Here is an 18,937-nt window from a genome sequence, read left to right as displayed (position 1 = left end):
GTTATAGTGAGAGATCACTCCATAATTAACTTTTTAGTCACCTCATGTCTGGTAAACAGAGATACAAAACAAACTGACTTGTACACCTGTGTGGCTCGAGAAGCCTAGAGGTTTGTGTCTGTGTGTGTGTGTGTTTGTCTGTCTGTCTGTCTGTCTGTCTGGGGTTAGGGGAACGATCTCTTTCTAATGTGTGAGAAGTAGTTGCACACTCCTCTCTCCCCTGTGTTGGTATGACTTATGCACTGACACCCTATTGGTTAACACTGACAGCCTAGGGCCTCCTGAGTGGGGCAGTGCTCTCTCCCGCTGTGCCACTAGAGATTCTTGGGTTCGAGTCCAGGCTCTGTCACAGCCGGCCGTGACCGGGATACCCATGGGGTGGCGCACAATTGGCCCAGCGTCACCCTATTGCTTAACACTGACACCCTATTCATACTCATTCTGTCAGTGCTGATGTCAGGGAGCTGCTATATCAATATTTAAAGGGATAGTGTGATACGTTAGGAATTACTTACCCAGAGTCAGAGAACTTTGTGATTTGATGTCCCTGCATACAGTTTGAAGGAAGTTTAATTTAGTTTTGCGAGCCATTGTTAACTAGCGTTAGCGCTGCTAACTGCTACTACTTGCAGTTTTATTATATGCATAGTCACTTCACCCTTCACACTTCACCTACATATACAAATTACCTCGACTAACCTGTACCCCTGCACACTGACTCGGTACCGGTACCCCCTGTATATAGCCCCCACACTGACTCGGTACTGGTACCCCCTGTATATAGCCCCCACACTGACTCGGTACCGGTACCCCCTGTATATAGCCCCCACACTGACTCGGTACCGGTACCCCCTGTATATAGCCCCCACACTGACTCGGTACCGGTACCCCCTGTATATAACCTGCACACTGACTCGGTACCGGTACCCCCTGTATATAGCCCCCACACTGACTCGGTACCGGTACCCCCTGTATATAGCCCCCACACTGACTCGGTACCGGTACCCCCTGTATATAGCCTCCACACTGACTCGGTACTGGTACCCCCTGTATATAGCCCCCACACTGACTCTGTACCGGTACCCCCTGTATATAACCTGCACACTGACTCGGTACCGGTACCCCCTGTATATAGCCCCCACACTGACTCGGTACCGGTACCCCCTGTATATAGCCCCCACACTGACTCGGTACTGGTACCCCCTGTATATAGCCCCCACACTGACTCTGTACCGGTACCCCCTGTATATAGCCCCTACACTGACTCGGTACCGGTACCCCCTGTATATAGCCCCCACACTGACTCGGTACCGGTACCCCCTGTATATAGCCCCCACACTGACTCTGTACCGGTACCCCCTGTATATAGCCCCCACACTGACTCTGTACCGGTACCCCCTGTATATAGCCCCCACACTGACTCGGTACCGGTACCCCCTGTATATAGCCTCATTATTGTTATTTTATTGTGTTACTTTTATTATTTTTTACATTAGTTTATTTGGTAAATATTTTCTTAACTCGTCTTGAACTGCGCTGTTGGTTAAGGGCTTGTAAGTAAGCATTTCACTGTACTTGTTGTATTTGACGCATGTGACAAATAAAGTTTGATTTGCAATGACTGGAAGTCTACAGGTGCAGCTAGCATGTTAAATACTACATTAACCCTGTCTTCCTTCCTCAGGTGCAGCTAGCATGTTAAATACTGCATTAACCCTGTCTTCCTTCCTCAGGTGCAGCTAGCATGTTAAATACTGCATTACCCTGTCTTCCTTCCTCAGGTGCAGCTAGCATGTTAAATACTGCATTAACCCTGTCTTCCTTCCTCAGGTGCAGCTAGCATGTTAAATACTGCATTAACCCTGTCTTCCTTCCTCAGGTGCAGCTAGCATGTTAAATACTGCATGACCCTCTGTCTTCCTTCCTCAGGTGCAGCTAGCATGTTAAATACTGCATTAACCCTGTCTTCCTTCCTCAGGTGCAGCTAGCATGTTAAATACTGCATGACCCTCTGTCTTCCTTCCTCAGGTGCAGCTAGCATGTTAAATACTGCATTAACCCTGTCTTCCTTCCTCAGGTGCAGCTAGCATGTTAAATACTGCATTAACCCTGTCTTCCTTCCTCAGGTGCAGCTAGCATGTTAAATACTGCATTACCCCCTGTCTTCCTTCCTCAGGTGCAGCTAGCATGTTAAATACTGCATGACCCTCTGTCTTCCTTCCTCAGGTGCAGCTAGCATGTTAAATACTGTATTAACCCTGTCTTCCTTCCTCAGGTGCAGCTAGCATGTTAAATACTGCATGACCCTCTGTCTTCCTTCCTCAGGTGCAGCTAGCATGTTAAATACTGCATTAACCCTGTCTTCCTTCCTCAGGTGCAGCTAGCATGTTAAATACTGCATGACCCTCTGTCTTCCTTCCTCAGGTGCAGCTAGCATGTTAAATACTGCATTAACCCTGTCTTCCTTCCTCAGGTGCAGCTAGATTGTTAAATACTGCATTAACCCTGTCTTCCTTCCTCAGGTGCAGCTAGCATGTTAAATACTGTATTAACCCTGTCTTCCTTCCTCAGGTGCAGCTAGCATGTTAAATACTGCATTAACCCTGTCTTCCTTCCTCAGGTGCAGCTAGCATGTTAAATACTGTATTAACCCTGTCTTCCTTCCTCAGGTGTGTTTCTTTGTGGCTCTCTACTACAATGTCATCATCGCATGGAGTCTCTTCTACATGGGCAACTCCTTCCAGTATCCTCTACCCTGGGAGCAGTGTCCCATCAACATGACCATCAATAAAACTGGTATTCACTAGCTGTGTCTGTGCGTGTAGTATAGTATTTTGTCCCCACAAGGTTAGTTGTACGTGTGTGTGTGTGTGTGTGTGTGTGTGTGTGTGTGTGTGTGTGTGTGTGTGTGTGTGTGTGTGTGTGTGTGTGTGTGTGTGTGTGTGTGTGTGTGTGTGTGTGTGTGTGTGTGTGTGTGTGTGTGTGTGTGTGGTTCATATCATGCTTCTCCTTATTTGTGTTTAGATGTGTAATGGACACGTTGTATTCTACAAGAGCAGGGTTTGTGTATGTAAATTATAAATCTCTCTCCCTCTCTCTCACTCACTCTCTCTCACTCCCCCTCTCTATCTCTCACTTCCTCTCCCTCCTTCTCTCTCTGTCTCTCGCTCTCTCTGTCTGTCAGTAAAGGAATGCTTAGGTAGCTCCCCAACCTCATACTTCTGGTTCCGGAAGGCTCTAGACATCACAGACTCCATCGATGAGTCTGGTGAGTTTAACCCCATCATGACGGGCTGTCTGCTGGCTGCCTGGGCCATCGTCTGTCTAGCCATGATCAAAGGCATCAAGTCCTCTGCCAAGGTAAGGATGCTCTCAGTTCATCTTTTTCACAACATATAGCATGTTACAAACAGTATAACGGGTCACCCACCACCTGCCTTGACCCTCAGTAGTGTCGCCCCCGGCAACCACTAACCATGATAATGGTAGGCTAGTAGTTAACACGCTAGCTGTGAAGGAAAGTGACTGAATTCTGTTTTTGGCATATGTTACTTTTAAATGGTTTAATGTTAATGTTAATGTCCTCCTTCGTTGACCTTGTCTTGTTAAATGTTGTTTTTTCATGTATAGTTTTTAAAAGCGAATGTAAAATGTCTTTTGATAAATATTGATTTAATCCAATATCTTATGGTACTTAGTCTGTGTCCATGAACCCAGCCCTATATCTACCTATAGGTAAAGTTAAAGGTACATTCTGAAATTGGAAAAACAACAAAGCGGCAACCCCACCACCTGTCCTGGTATACAGCTGAGGAGTGGGGCTGGAGAAATACAACCTCTCCTAAATCCATAGACATATTTTACATATTTTATCTCCATTAAAATAAGTGATGGTTCCTAATTGTAATTCTCTTCTCCTTAGGTGATGTATTTCTCCTCAGTCTTCCCCTATGCTGTGCTGTTCATCTTCCTCGTCAGAGGCTTGATGCTGGATGGAGCCAAGGAGGGAATCGCCTACATGTTCTACCCTAAAGTAAGTACAATAATAACAATAATAATAATATATTTCATTGATTTTGCGCTTTTAATTACAAGTAGAATCTCAAAGATGTACAAAGATGCTTAAAAACAAGAATAATAATAAAAAAAAAGAATTTCTATTCACTTCCTGAATTGACAGAATATAAATAGAATAGAATTTAGTCTTATGCTGTCACTCTCTCTCTCTCTTTCTCTCTCTCTCTCTCTCTTTTGTCTCTTTCTCTCTCTCTCTCTCTTTTGTCTCTTTCTCTCTCTCTCGCGCTCTCTCTCTCTCTCTCTCTCTCTGTCTCTCTCTCTCTGTCTCTCTGTCTCAGATAGAAATTTGGGCTGAGGTGCAGGTGTGGCGGCAGGCAGCCACACAGGTGTTCTTTGCCCTGGGCCTGGGCTACGGCTCTGTGATTGCCTACTCTTCCTACAACCCCATCCACAACAACTGTCACCGTGACGCGCTCATGGTCTCTTGCATCAACTTCATGACCTCAGTGCTCGCATCACTGGTGGTGTTCGTAGTGCTGGGCTTCAGGGCCAAGAACATTGTCCTGAACTGCATCACCCAGTAAGTATGGAGTCAAGGGGGGGATTGAGTGAGTGAGTGAGTGAGTGAGTGAGTGAGTGAGTGAGTGAGTGAGTGAGTGAGTGAGTGAGTGAGTGAGTGAGTGAGTGAGAAATGTAATTTTGTTACTTCGGATGAACTATCCCTTTATAAAGCATGTCAATATTATGGAAACATATCCAAGACATGTCTATATGTACACTCTTAGAAAGAAAGGTGCTATCTAGAACCTTAAAGGGTTCTTCAACTGTCCACATAGGAGAACCATTTGAATAACTATTTTTGGTTGCAGTTTCTACATGGAACCAAAAGGGTTCTACCTGGGACCAAAAAAAGGGTTCTACCTGGAACCAAAATGGTTCTCCTATGGGTCCATCTGACTAACCTTTTCGGAACCTTTTTTTCTAAGAGTGTAAGCATACCTTCAAATAAAGTATTAGCAATGTACCTGAAGGGAATTGCGATATTGAGAGCTTGGAATTATCATGTTCTATCTGCAATTTTGCCAAAATTGAGTTCTGGACATTTTCTTGTTCTGTTCAATGTTCTCTACCTATATAGTACTCTAAATACCCCAATTCATGTTGTTAAGTGAATAAGGATATGAGATAGAAATTGCTCACACCATTCAAAACAATAAGGTTTGGTAACTTTAAAGCCAATTATCTCAGAATCAACTTTTTACAGAAGGAACCTTATAATTCTAAGCTCCGACTACGTCACCTCCCACCCTTCAGAAATCTGGGCCTGTTAAACGACATGGCCACACATGGAAGCAACCATCACTGGTGGCCGTGGTTCAACATGTCTGATCCTGCCTCCGTCACCATACCTGACTACAGAGAGTGGTACCATCACTACGGCTCCCAGGTGGGGACAAACATCACCGACTGTGACCTGGATGAGGAGATGAGCAAGGTGAGGGTTAGATTAGGTTTTAGGGGGCTTGTGGTTCAAATCCTATTTTCAGAAATAATGGAGAAAGGAGTCCTTTGTAATGTAGGCACAAAGTTATTAATAAGGAGCTGTCTTTACCTGGCTCTAACTGTCTTTACCTGGCTCTAACTGTCTTTACCTGGCTCGAACTGTCTTTACCTGGCTCTAACTGTCTTTACCTGGCTCTAACTGTCTTTACCTGGCTCTAACTGTCTTTACCTGGCTCTAACTGTCTTTACCTGGCTCTAACTGTTTCCCCTACCTTGTATTCCCTCTCTTTCTTCACCCCTTACAACCTCCTGTTAACACCTTGCCCCCCCTCACTCATTCTCTCCCTCCCTCCCGTGTTCTCTCCCTCCTTCGTTCTCTCCTTCGTTCCCTCCCTCGTTCCCCCCGTTCCCTCCCTCCCTCGTTCTCTCCTTCGTTCCCTCCCTCGTTCCCCCCGTTCCCTCCCTCTCTCCCTCGTTCTCTCCTTCGTTCCCTCCCTCGTTCCCACCGTTCTCTCCCTCCCTCATTCTCTCCCCCCTCCCTCCCTCGTTCTCTCCCTTTCTCTATTATGTTTTTAACCCCCCCTCTCTAACCCATATCTAACCTCTCTCTAACCCATATCCTACCCCTCTCTAACCCATCGCTAACTCATATCTAACCCCTCTCTAACCCATGTCTAACAAATTCTCTAACCCATATCTAACCCCTCTCTAACCCATATCTAACCAGTTTCTCTACCCCATATGTCGCTCAAACCCTCTTAATTTCAATACGTTGTTGAGAAAGGCAGGTTGCAAATATCAACATATTCCACATAGAATACAAGTTACAAATATCAACATACTCCACATAGAATACAAGTTGCAAATATCAACATACTCCACATAGAATACAGGTTACAAATATCATCATACTCCACATAGAATACAAGTTACAAATATCAACATACTCCACATAGAATACAAGTTACAAATATCAACATACTCCACATAGAATACAGGTTACAAATATCATCATACTCCACATAGAATACAGGTTACAAATATCATCATATTCCACATAGAATACAAGTTACAAATATCATCATACTCCACATAGAATACAAGTTACAAATATCATCATATTCCACATAGAATACAAGTTACAAATATCATCATATTCCACATAGAATACAAGTTACAAATATCATCATATTCCACATAGAATACAAGTTACAAATATCATCATACTCCACATAGAATACAAGTTACAAATATCAACATACTCCACATAGAATACAAGTTACAAATATCATCATACTCCACATAGAATACAAGTTACAAATATCATCATATTCCACATAGAATACAAGTTACAAATATCAACATACTCCAGATAAATGAAAGTGTTTGTCCCTCTTGTCCCTCTCTCTCTAACCCCCAGGGTGTGGAAGGGACGGGCCTGGCGTTCATTGCCTTCACAGAGGCCATGGCCCAGTTCCCTGCCAGCCCCTTCTGGTCCACGCTCTTCTTCCTCATGCTGCTCAACCTGGGCATGAGCACCATGTTCGGCACCATGCAGGGGATCCTCACCCCCCTCATGGACAACTTCAGCCTGCTGGGACGCCACCGGACCATGCTCACAGGTAATACAGACACATTCACACACACCAATGACCCAATACACAAATGCACCCACGTACACACACGTGCGCACACACACTCAACTAAATGTTTCAAAGACCGACAAAGAGCACAACTACAAACTCAAACACCCAAAAATATAACAAGTTTTAGTTTGTAGTTGTGCTCTTTGTCTGTCTGTCTGTCACTAAATATCTGTGTTCTTTGTCATTATGGTTCAGTGAGTCACTAAATAGCTGTGTTCTTTGTCATTATGATTCAGTGAGTCACTAAATAGCTGTGTTCTTTGTCATTATGATTCAGTGTGTCACTAAATAGCTGTGTTCTTTGTCATTATGGTTCAGTGAGTCACTAAATAGCTGTGTTCTTTGTCATTATGATTCAGTGTGTCACTAAATAGCTGTGTTCTTTGTCATTATGGTTCAGTGTGTCACTAAATAGCTGTGTTCTTTGTCATTGTGGTTCAGTGTGTCACTAAATAGCTGTGTTCTTTGTCATTATGGTTCAGTGAGTCACTAAATAGCTGTGTTCTTTGTCATTATGGTTCAGTGAGTCACTAAATAGCTGTGTTCTTTGTCATTATGATTCAGTGTGTCACTAAATAGCTGTGTTCTTTGTCATTATGGTTCAGTGTGTCACTAAATAGCTGTGTTCTTTGTCATTATGATTCAGTGTGTCACTAAATAGCTGTGTTCTTTGTCAATATGATTCAGTGTGTCACTAAATAGCTGTGTTCTTTGTCATTATGGTTCAGTGTGCAGCTGTGCCCTGGGCTTTGTGATCGGACTTTTGTTTACCCAGCGCTCAGGGAACTACTTTGTGACAATGTTCGATGACTACTCTGCCACCCTACCCCTGATCATCGTGGTGGTCTTTGAGACATTCGCTGTGGCCTGGGTGTACGGAGCTGACCGGTAAGATGTCCAAACAGGTTTACCAATACCAATGTAATAGTATAATACCAATGTAATAGTATAATACCAGTGTAATAGTATAATACCAGTGTAATAGCATAATACCAGTGATGTACAGTATAATACCAGTGTAATAGTATAATACCAGTGATGTACAGTATAATACCAGTGTAATAGCATAATACCAGTGATGTACAGTATAATACCAGTGTAATAGTATAATACCAATATAATAGTATAATACCAATGTAATAGTATAATACCAGTGTAATAGTATAATACCAGTGTAATAGTATAATACCAGTGATGTACAGTATAATACCAGTGTAATAGCATAATACCAGTGATGTACAGTATAATACCAGTGTAATAGTATAATACCAGTGATGTACAGTATAATACCAGTGTAATAGCATAATACCAGTGATGTACAGTATAATACCAGTGTAATAGCATAATACCAGTGATGTACAGTATAATACCAGTGTAATAGCATAATACCAGTGATGTACAGTATAATACCAGTGTAATAGCATAATACCAGTGATGTACAGTATAATACCAGTGTAATAGTATAATACCAGTGATGTACAGTATAATACCAGTGTAATAGTATAATACCAGTGTAATAGTATAATACCAATGTAATAGTATAATACCAGTGATGTACAGTATAATACCAGTGTAATAGCATAATACCAGTGATGTACAGTATAATACCAGTGTAATAGTATAATACCAATATAATAGTATAATACCAGTGTAATAGTATAATACCAGTGTAATAGTATAATACCAATGTAATAGTATAGTACCAATGTAATAGTATAATACCAATGTAATAGTATAATACCAGTGTAATAGTATAATACCAGTGTAATAGTATAATACCAATGTAATAGTATAATACCAGTGACGTACAGTATAATACCAGTGTAATAGTATAATACCAGTGTAATAGTATAATACCAGTGTAATAGTATAATACCAGTGATGTACAGTATAATACCAGTGTAATAGTATAATACCAGTGTAATAGTATAATACCAGTGTAATAGCATAATACCAGTGATGTACAGTATAATACCAGTGTAATAGTATAATACCAATATAATAGTATAATACCAATGTAATAGTATAGTACCAATGTAATAGTATAATACCAATGTAATAGTATAATACCAGTGTAATAGTATAATACCAATGTAATAGTATAATACCAATGTAATAGTATAATACCAGTGACGTACAGTATAATACCAGTGTAATAGTATAATACCAGTGTAATAGTATAATACCAGTGTAATAGTATAATACCAGTGATGTACAGTATAATACCAGTGTAATAGTATAATACCAGTGTAATAGTATAATACCAGTGTAATAGCATAATACCAGTGATGTACAGTATAATACCAGTGTAATAGTATAATACCAATATAATAGTATAATACCAATGTAATAGTATAATACCAGTGTAATAGTATAATACCAGTGTAATAGTATAATACCAGTGTAATAGCATAATACCAGTGATGTACAGTATAATACCAGTGTAATAGTATAATACCAATATAATAGTATAATACCAATGTAATAGTATAATACCAGTGTAATAGTATAATACCAGTGTAATAGTATAATACCAGTGTAATAGTATAATACCAGTGTAATAGTATAATACCAGTGTAATAGTATAATACCAATGTAATAGTATAATACCAATGTAATAGTATAATACCAGTGATGTACAGTATAATACCAGTGTAATAGTATAATACCAGTGTAATAGTATAATACCAGTGTAATAGTATAATACCAATGTAATAGTATAATACCAATGTAATAGTATAATACCAGTGATGTACAGTATAATACCAGTGTAATAGTATAATACCAGTGATGTACAGTATAATACCAGTGTAATAGTATAATACCAATGTAATAGTATAATACCAATGTAATAGTATAATACCAATGTAATAGTATAATACCAGTGATGTACAGTATAATACCAGTGTAATAGTATAATACCAGTGTAATAGTATAATACCAGTGATGTACAGTATAATACCAGTGTAATAGTATAATACCAGTGATGTACAGTATAATACCAGTGTAATAGTATAATACCAGTGATGTACAGTACTCCATTCTTACGGTACGATCCTGCCTACTTTCTGGATCATGTCCAATACGTCACATTGTGATGTCCCTCCGTAATACGGTACGATCCTGTGTCCCTCCGTAATACGGTACGATCCTGTGTCCCTCCGTTATACGGTACGATCCTGTGTCCCTCCGTAATACGGTACGATCCTGTGTCCCTCCGTAATACGGTACGATCCTGTGTCCCTCCGTAATACGGTACGATCCTGTGTCCCTCCGTAATACGGTACGATCCTGTGTCCCTCCGTAATACGGTACGATCCTGTGTCCCTCCGTAATACGGTACGATCCTGTGTCCCTCCGTAATACGGTACGATCCTGTGTCCCTCCGTAATACGGTACGATCCTTTGTCCCTCCGTTATACGGTACGATCCTGTGTCCCTCCGTAATACGGTACGATCCTGTGTCCCTCCGTAATACGGTACGATCCTGTGTCCCTCCGTAATACGGTACGATCCTGTGTCCCTCCGTAATACGGTACGATCCTGTGTCCCTCCGTAATACGGTACGATCCTGTGTCCCTCCGTAATACGGTACGATCCTGTGTCCCTCCGTTATACGGTACGATCCTGTGTCCCTCCGTAATACGGTACGATCCTGTGTCCCTCCGTAATACGGTACGATCCTGTGTCCCTCCGTAATACGGTACGATCCTGTGTCCCTCCGTAATACGGTACGATCCTGTCTACTTTCTGGATCATGTCCAATACGGTTTTTGAATTGGGCTTCAAGAATATAAAATCAAATTCATCAGGTTGAGAACACCTTTATTTAACTAGGCAAGTCAGTTAAGAACAAATTCCTATCATCCGCATATAGATGAAGTTTACTTTTTTTTTACAGATTGACCAATGGTGTTTATATAAATAGTGAAGAGAATATGTCCCAAAATAACCCCTGTGGTACACCTTTATGTACTTCAAGACATTCAGACTTAACCCCATCAATTTTGATGGCCTGAGTTCTGTCACTAAGATAATCATGAAACCATGAACAGGCATCAGAGTTCAGCCCTAATCAAGGACAACTTACATAGTGATCCGATTTAGCCTTTCTTATTTGTCTTAGACAATGATTCCTCAGTTGCTTAAAAACTTACCAGTCCAGGCCTAATTATGTGTCCCTGGCCTTGACCCAAACATCAACTGTTTTATGAATGACTTCTGCATCCTCCGGAGTGTACCAGGCATTCGATTGACTTTTAACCCTTCATTTTCTGAAGGGAACATGATTATCCACAATAGTATTGAAGACATCTGCAAAATGTCTCAAAGCTAAATCAGGTTCAGAGATATCTGAAGTACAACCAAGCCTCTGATAGGCTGAGTGGAATTGTTGCCATATTGTGGACAGCTATCTAATCCTCTAACATCTCCACAAGAGTCTAGCGGGCTAGAGGCTATATGGGGTTGGTTTGAGATTCAGCATCTGTGATGACGACACATCTAGCATCTCCTCTCCTCCCTAGCTTCTTGGATGACATTGAGATCATGCTGAAATGGCGCCCCCCGGTGCTGTATAAGTACCTGTGGAAGTACGTGTGTCTGTTTGCTATGGTGGGCCTGCTGGCGGCAAGTCTACTGCGAATGGTCTTCAAACGACCGACCTACACAGCCTGGAACCACACCACGGTGAGATACCCCTACATTGGCCCTGGTCCCTGTTCCTGGCTGGCTAGATGGAGGGCTTCCTTTCCTTCCTTCCTTTTGACCTTCCTAACTTCCTCCCTAACTTCCTTCCTAACTTCCTTGAAGTACATTTTTCCTCTCAATTGCTTGATTACACTCATGTTCTTTTTTCACTCTCTTCTGATCCCTCCCTCCCTCTTTATTTATTTTCTCTCTTTCTTTTCTCTCTCTTTCGCTCTCATCCCCCTATACAAGGTGCTATCTAGAACCTAAAAGGGTTATTTGACTGTCCCATTTTGAGAACCCTTTGAAAAACCCTTTTTGGTTCCAGGTAGAACCCTTTTGGTTCCAGGTAGAACCATTTTGGTTCCAGGTAGAACCCTTTTGGTTCCAGGTAGAACCCTTTTGAGTGCCGCACACTTTAGGAACTCAGATGCAATAATGTAATAACCTAAAAACCAACGTTTGGACAGACAAGCTGTGTTCATCAGGGTGTGATAACAAACACTGCAGGGTGACTAGTTTATATAGTGTCAAAGGACACACACAGGTGTCTGTAATCATAGCTGGGTGTGGCCTGATATCATTGGTTAATTCTCAGATATAAAAATAACATACCAAAAACATGAATGGATAGCTTACGATCATAGATGCAATCTGGCTACATAAGCCTACAAACATTTACAACAGCAAAATCACAATAATCACAAGAATGGCTTCAGATCACAGTCTACATTGAGACCGAAGGGAGCAAGGGTCTTTTTAACAATAAATTGTCGAGACCACCCCCTCTCCTAGGGTTCGATGCCGATATAACGTAAGGACGGAATCGAGTGGTTTGCTTCCAAAAAGTGGGCTGTAAACTGGGTAAGTCAAGTTTTTGTACCTAATGGTGCTACGATGCTCTGAGATACACACTTTTAATTTGCGTTTTGTTTTACCCACTTAATTTTTACCACAAGGACAAGTTATAAGACAAATAACTGCCTTAGTGGAGCACGTGATAACACCTTTTATTGGGATCTGTTTCCCTGTTTGTGGGTGTTTGAAGGATCGACATTTATAAGTGCCATTACATTGAGCACAGCCGTTACACTTGTAGTTTCCATCCAGTAGGGGCGCAAATAGATGTTCTGCAGGGATATCTTGGTGTGGTAAATCAGAGTTTACCAATTCATCTCTGAGATTTCTGCCCCGCGAGAATACGATCAAGGGAAGGTCCGAAAACACATTACCGAGACGATCATCGGATCTTAGAATGTGCCAATGTTTGTGAACGATTCCGTTAATTTGTTCAGAGCACTTTGAATAGCGGGTAGTTAGAACGCAAGAATGTTTCTTTTTGCGAGACTGTCCTTGAAAAAGATCATGTCACCCTGTCACAACCTTATTATACCCTGATGAAGACAGCTTGTCTGTCGAAACCTTAGTTATTTGGTTATTCATTATTTTAAATTGTTCAAGTGTTCTACTCCGCTGGCCAGCACCTCGCCAAAATAGGTGTGCGTTTCTTTTGCCTCTAGAAGAACCCTTTTGAGTTCCATGTAGAACCCTTAACACAGAGGGTTCTACATGGAACCAAAAAGGGTTCTATCTTGAACCAGAAAGGGTTCTCCTATGGGGACACCCGAAGGACCCTTTTGAAACCCTTAGAATGTATGTCTTCCTCTCCAGGCATCGGAGACAACTCTGGAGTACCCAGGCTGGGCCCTGGCCATGTTGGCCATGCTGATCCTGGCTGCCACCCTGCCTGTCCCTGTTGGCTACTTCCACTCCTGGCTGAAGAACCGTGGCATGGGCCCCGAGGGGGAGCTCGCGGGCCAGGAGATAGACAGAGAGAGGTACACCAAGTGCAACTCCAGCGACGCCCTGGACTCCAACTCCCAGCATACCCCTTCGGTGGAGGATAATGGCCGACCCAGGGCTAGCTTCCTACCACTGGGCCTTGACCACTACAGACTCCTCCCACAACAGGAAGACGTGGAGGAGGAGGAAGAGGATACGATGTGAGAGAGGGGTTTGAGAATCAAGGGACGAAGAGAGGAGAGTGGCAGTCGGAAAGAGAGCCCCACTTTAGAGAGAGAGAGAGAGAGCGTCTCTTGACTGAAATAGTGGAAAGGACTCCACTTATATCCCCAGACTTTTAATTGATAGTGAATCTTAATAATGTATTACAATGTATATGACCGTTCATCCATATTACCAAAGAAACCTAACATTAGCACAATGTAATAACCTGTATCCTTAGTGCCAACGCACACCTATCAGTCAGATATCATAAGTCACCTATCATAAGTCACGTATCATAATTGACCTATCATAAGTCACCTATCATAAGTATCATCATAATTGAACTATCATAAGGGACCTATTATAAGTGACCTGGGGTGGCAGGTAGCCAAGTGGTTAGAGTGTTGGGCCGGGAACTGAAAGGTTGCTGGATCGAATCTCTGAGCTGACAAGGTAAAAATCTGTTGTTCTGCCCCTGAACAAGGCAGTTAACCCACCTTTCCCTGGTAGGCTGTCATTGTAAATAAGAATTTGTTCTTAACTGACTTGCCTAGTTAAATTGACTATTTACAAAAACCTATCATAAGTGACTTATTATAGGTGACCTATCATTATACTGATAAGTACTGTAAGAAGTGCCTTATTATAGGTGACCTATCATTATACTGATAAGTACTGTAAGAAGTGCCTTATTATAGGTGACCTATCATTATACCGATAAGTACTGTAAGAAGTGCCTTATTATAGGTGACCTATCATTATACTGATAAGTACTGTAAGAAGTGCCTTATTATAGGTGACTTATTATAGGTGACCTATCATTATACTGATAAGTACTGTAGGAAGTGCCTTATTATAGGTGACTTATTATAGGTGACCTATCATTATACTGATAAGTACTGTAAGAAGTGCCTTATTATAGGTGACCTATCATTATTCTGATAAGTACTGTAGGAAGTGCCTTATGGTTCAAGTGCTGTATTAACACACCCAGTATCCTGTTCCTTGAACTGTGATGACAGTTTCAACTAGCTGCTCACAGGTCAATTATAAGTATGACTTGTATTCTTGGGTTTCTTGTAGTTTGACTTGATTCTGCTCCAAAGACACTTCTGAAGGTGAGGAGTATTGAGGGAAGCGAAGGACTTTAAAGTCCAGCTTGTATATTGCGTAGTAATACTCTTGTAAGACAAGTAGAGGCTCTGATCCAGAGAGCCACAAAATATATATTTGATATATTCTGATATGCAATTTTTTTTATTAGGGTGCTAAACTTAGTTCAAGAAAGTAAGGAGCTGAATTTGGGGCAAAGATTGGGAAAGTTGTGCAGTGGTACTTGGTATGACCAGTAACCGCCCATAAACAAAGATCCTGCAAAAGTAACTTCTAAAGGATGTTTAGAAAATAACATGCCTTGTGTCTGGGGTTTTACTGGCCTGTAGTATGTGATGGTAGTGAGGAACAGCACAATCCACATAGCTGTGTGTTAGTAGTGTTAATAGTAGTGAACGGACTGAAAGGGAACTTAACATTCACATCATCTCCTGATGCCTATTGTTGCCACCAGGGGGCAGGTCACCAGGCAGAACCAGTGAGCTAGAGAGACCCCATCAGGGGGCAGGTCACCAGGCAGAACCAGTGAGCTAGGGAGGCCCCACCAGGGGGCTGGTCACCAGGCAGAACCAGTGAGCTAGGGAGGACCCACCAGGGGGCTGGTCACCGGGCAGAACCAGTGAGCTAGAGAGGCACCATCAGGGGGCTGGTCACCAGGCAGAACCAGTAAGCTAGAGAGGCCCCATCAGGGGGCAGGTCACCAGGCAGAACCAGTGAGCTAGGGAGGCCCCACCAGGGGGCTGGTCACCAGGCAGAACCAGTGAGCTAGGGAGGCCCCACCAGGGGGCTGGTCACCAGGCAGAACCAGTGAGCTAGGGAGGCATCAGGGGGCAGGTCACCGGGCAGAACCAGTGAGCTAGAGAGGCCCCATCAGGGGCAGGTCACCAGGCAGAACCAGTGAGCTAGAGAGGCCCCATCAGGGGCAGGTCACCAGGCAGAACCAGTGAGCTAGATAGACCCCATCAGGGGGCAGGTCATCAGGCAGAACCAGTGAGCTAAGTATCTGATAATATATTTTGGACATAGTGTATATCCAGTTCATAAGAAACACTTTCTTGAAACAGGAATTGTATTTTTGACTCTTACTTTCAATGAGCTGCAGCTTGACCTCCCTTATGATCTAGAGACCATGGTGCAAAGTCTCAGTCCTCAAAGCAGACTACTCCTTTAACCTAATCACACTGCCATTCTGATCATAACCATACTGTTCTGGTTCTACTCCTTTAACCTAGTCGCACTGTCGTTCTGATCCTAACCATACTGTTCTGGTTCTACTCCTTTAACCTAGTCACACTGCCATTCTGATCATAACCATGCTGTTCTGGTTCTACTCCTTTAACCTTGTCACACTGCCGTTCTGATCCTAACCATACTGTTCTGGTTCTACTCCTTTAACCTTGTCACACTGCCGTTCTGATCCTAACCATACTGTTCTGGTTCTACTCCTTTAACCTAGTCACACTGTCGTTCTGATCCTAACCATCTAACCATTCTTATCACCTTGTCCTTTGCAGGCCAGTTCAGCTTGGCTCAGATCGACTCCGTAGTGTGAAAATAACTTTTTTTCATCCTTGCCTTGTTACCAGTGATTGATTTGTCACTGGGAAACGAGGTGTGTGCACAGGTCAGCCAATCATTAGTTGATCATAAGTACCAGGGAGAAACACTAACTTAGCAGGACTGTGGATGTCAAGGGCCTGAGTTTATGCACACTTGATCAAGACAATCAACTGTTACTGTATTTCTCAGTGTTGAGTTTATCCAGGTCAACTGTTACTGTATTTCTCAGTGTTGAGTTTATCCAGGTCAACTGTTACTGTATTTCTCAGTGTTGAGTTTACCCAGGTAAACTAATACTGTATTTCTCAGTGTTGAGTTTATCCAGGTCAACTGTTACTGTATTTCTCAGTGTTGAGTTTATCCAGGTCAACTGTTACTGTATTTCTCAGTGTTGAGTTTATCCAGGTCAACTGTTACTGTATTTCTCAGTGTTGAGTTTATCCAGGTCAACTGTTACTGTATTTCTCAGTGTTGAGTTTACCCAGGTCAACTGTTACCGTATTTCTCAGTGTTGAGTTTACCCTGGTCAACTGGCTAACTCATTGATCCTGCCTGGTGAGTTTACCACCCAGCTCTGCCCATTCGTGTCATTAGATATAAACTGGGATTTCTGAGTGCTCTGCACAGCTATAACCATCAAAGCAAAGCTAGTAGCTGCAACGGAGACTGCAGAGAGAACAGAATCCTCCACAGTTAGAACTGGGATGTAGACTTCACAATGATTGTACAAACATCATCATGGCAACACAGCGTAACTTAGGCCTTATTAGTAACTGTAATGAAATAACAAATGGAATGATTTAATACCAGACATGAACCCAGTTACAGTCCACTTCCACTGCTTTTCCATTTAAATCGTGTTTGAAATTACTATTTGAAAAAAATACCAATTCTAATTCATATGAAAAAGGGAATCTAAAAGTAGTGACATTTCCAAAACTTGTTTACGACCCTGTTATTACATGGTAATTACACAGCTTATTTCATTGGTTGTTAATATGGTTTAACAAGGCAACGCCTATGGTGTCAAGTGTGGCCAGAGACCTTACTGTACTAGAAGGATTGGTGCACTTGTAGTCCCGCAGTCAAACACACTCCAGGTCAGGGGTGGGCAACTCCAGTCCTCCAGCGCCTGATTGGTGTCACACTTTTTCCCCATCCCCAGCTAAAACACCTGACTCCAATATCATGATCTTCAGTTCAGAATGTAATTAGTTTAATCAGCCGTGTTTGCTAGGTGTGGGTGAAAAGTGTGACACCATTCCGGCTCCAGGGGACTGGAGTTGCCCATCCCTACTCCAGGGGACTGGAGTTGCCCATCTCTGCTCCAGGGGACTGGAGTTGCCCATCCCTGCTCCAGGGGACTGGAGTTGCCCATCTCTGCTCCAGGGGACTGGAGTTGCCCATCTCTGCTCCAGGGGACTGGAGTTGCCCATCCCTGCTCCAGGGGACTGGAGTTGCCCATCCCTGCCCCAGGGGACTGGAGTTGCCCATCCCTGCTCCAGGGGAATGGAGTTGCCCATCCCTGCTCCAGGGGACTGGAGTTGCCCATCCCTGCTCCAGGGGACTATGAGTTGCCCATCCCTGCTCCAGGGGAATAGAGTTGCCCATTCCTGCTCCAGGGGACTGGAGTTGCCCATCCCTGCTCCAGGGGACTATGAGTTGCCCATCCCTGCTCCAGGGGAATAGAGTTGCCCATCCCTGCTCCAGGGGACTATGAGTTGCCCATCCCTACTCCAGGGGAATGGAGTTGCCCATCCCTGCTCCATGGGAATGGAGTTGCCCATCCCTGCTCCATGGGAATGGAGTTGCCCATCCCTGCTCCATGGGAATGGAGTTGCCCATCCCTGCTCCATGGGAATGGAGTTGCCCATCCCTGCTTCAGGGGAATGGAGTTGCCCATCCCTGCTCCAGGGGACTGGAGTTGCCCATCCCTGCTCCAGGGGAATGGAGTTGCCCATCCCTGCTCCAGGGGAATGGAGTTGCCCATCCCTGCTCCAGGGGAATGGAGTTGCCCATCCCTGCTCCAGGGGAATAGAGTTGCCCATTCATGCTCCAGGGGACTATGAGTTGCCCATCCCTGCTCCAGGGGAATGGAGTTGCCCATCCCTGCTCCAGGGGAATGGAGTTGCCCATCCCTGCTCCAGGGGACTATGAGTTGCCCATCCCTGCTCCAGGGGAATAGAGTTGCCCATCCCTGCTCCATGGGAATGGAGTTGCCCATCCCTGCTCCATGGGAATGGAGTTGCCCATCCCTGCTCCAGGGGAATGGAGTTGCCCATCCCTGCTCCAGGGGAATGGATTTGCCCATCCCTGCTCCAGGGGAATGGAGTTGCCCATTCATGCTCCAGGGGAATGGAGTTGCCCATCCCTGCTCCAGGGGAATGGAGTTGCCCATTCAT

At 43.3% G+C, this 18,937-nt stretch overlaps 1 protein-coding gene and 1 long non-coding RNA gene across 4 annotated transcripts in view; one reads left to right on the top strand and one right to left on the bottom strand.

Moving 5' to 3' along the window:
• The window catches only part of slc6a16a (solute carrier family 6 member 16a), a 31,963-nt gene extending 16,693 nt beyond the window's left edge, over positions 1-15,270 (top strand). For 2 of the 3 annotated variants that reach the window (XM_036941898.1, XM_036941899.1), the window contains 9 exons: positions 2,670-2,796; positions 3,185-3,360; positions 3,923-4,033; positions 4,356-4,597; positions 5,332-5,512; positions 6,941-7,142; positions 7,895-8,054; positions 11,693-11,855; positions 13,527-15,270. In XM_036941898.1, the coding sequence (XP_036797793.1) occupies positions 2,670-2,796; positions 3,185-3,360; positions 3,923-4,033; positions 4,356-4,597; positions 5,332-5,512; positions 6,941-7,142; positions 7,895-8,054; positions 11,693-11,855; positions 13,527-13,862 (1,698 nt within the window). In that variant the 3' untranslated portion in view covers positions 13,863-15,270. The remainder of the gene's footprint in view (positions 1-2,669; positions 2,797-3,184; positions 3,361-3,922; positions 4,034-4,355; positions 4,598-5,331; positions 5,513-6,940; positions 7,143-7,894; positions 8,055-11,692; positions 11,856-13,526) is intronic. The other variant, XR_005035639.1, reaches the window with a different exon arrangement.
• On the bottom strand, positions 15,126-17,570 carry LOC118938351. Its single transcript, XR_005035642.1, has 2 exons — positions 16,428-17,570; positions 15,126-16,371 (listed from the first exon to the last, which is right to left on the bottom strand). It is a non-coding gene; the product is annotated as an uncharacterized LOC118938351 (long non-coding RNA).
• Positions 17,571-18,937: the final 1,367 nt, after the last annotated feature.

Source organism: Oncorhynchus mykiss, chromosome 13, assembly GCF_013265735.2.
Source record: "Oncorhynchus mykiss isolate Arlee chromosome 13, USDA_OmykA_1.1, whole genome shotgun sequence".
Classification (NCBI taxonomy): Eukaryota; Metazoa; Chordata; class Actinopteri; order Salmoniformes; family Salmonidae; genus Oncorhynchus; species Oncorhynchus mykiss.
Note: the sequence above shows the minus strand (reverse complement) of the source record. Positions and strands in the feature narration are given on the sequence as shown.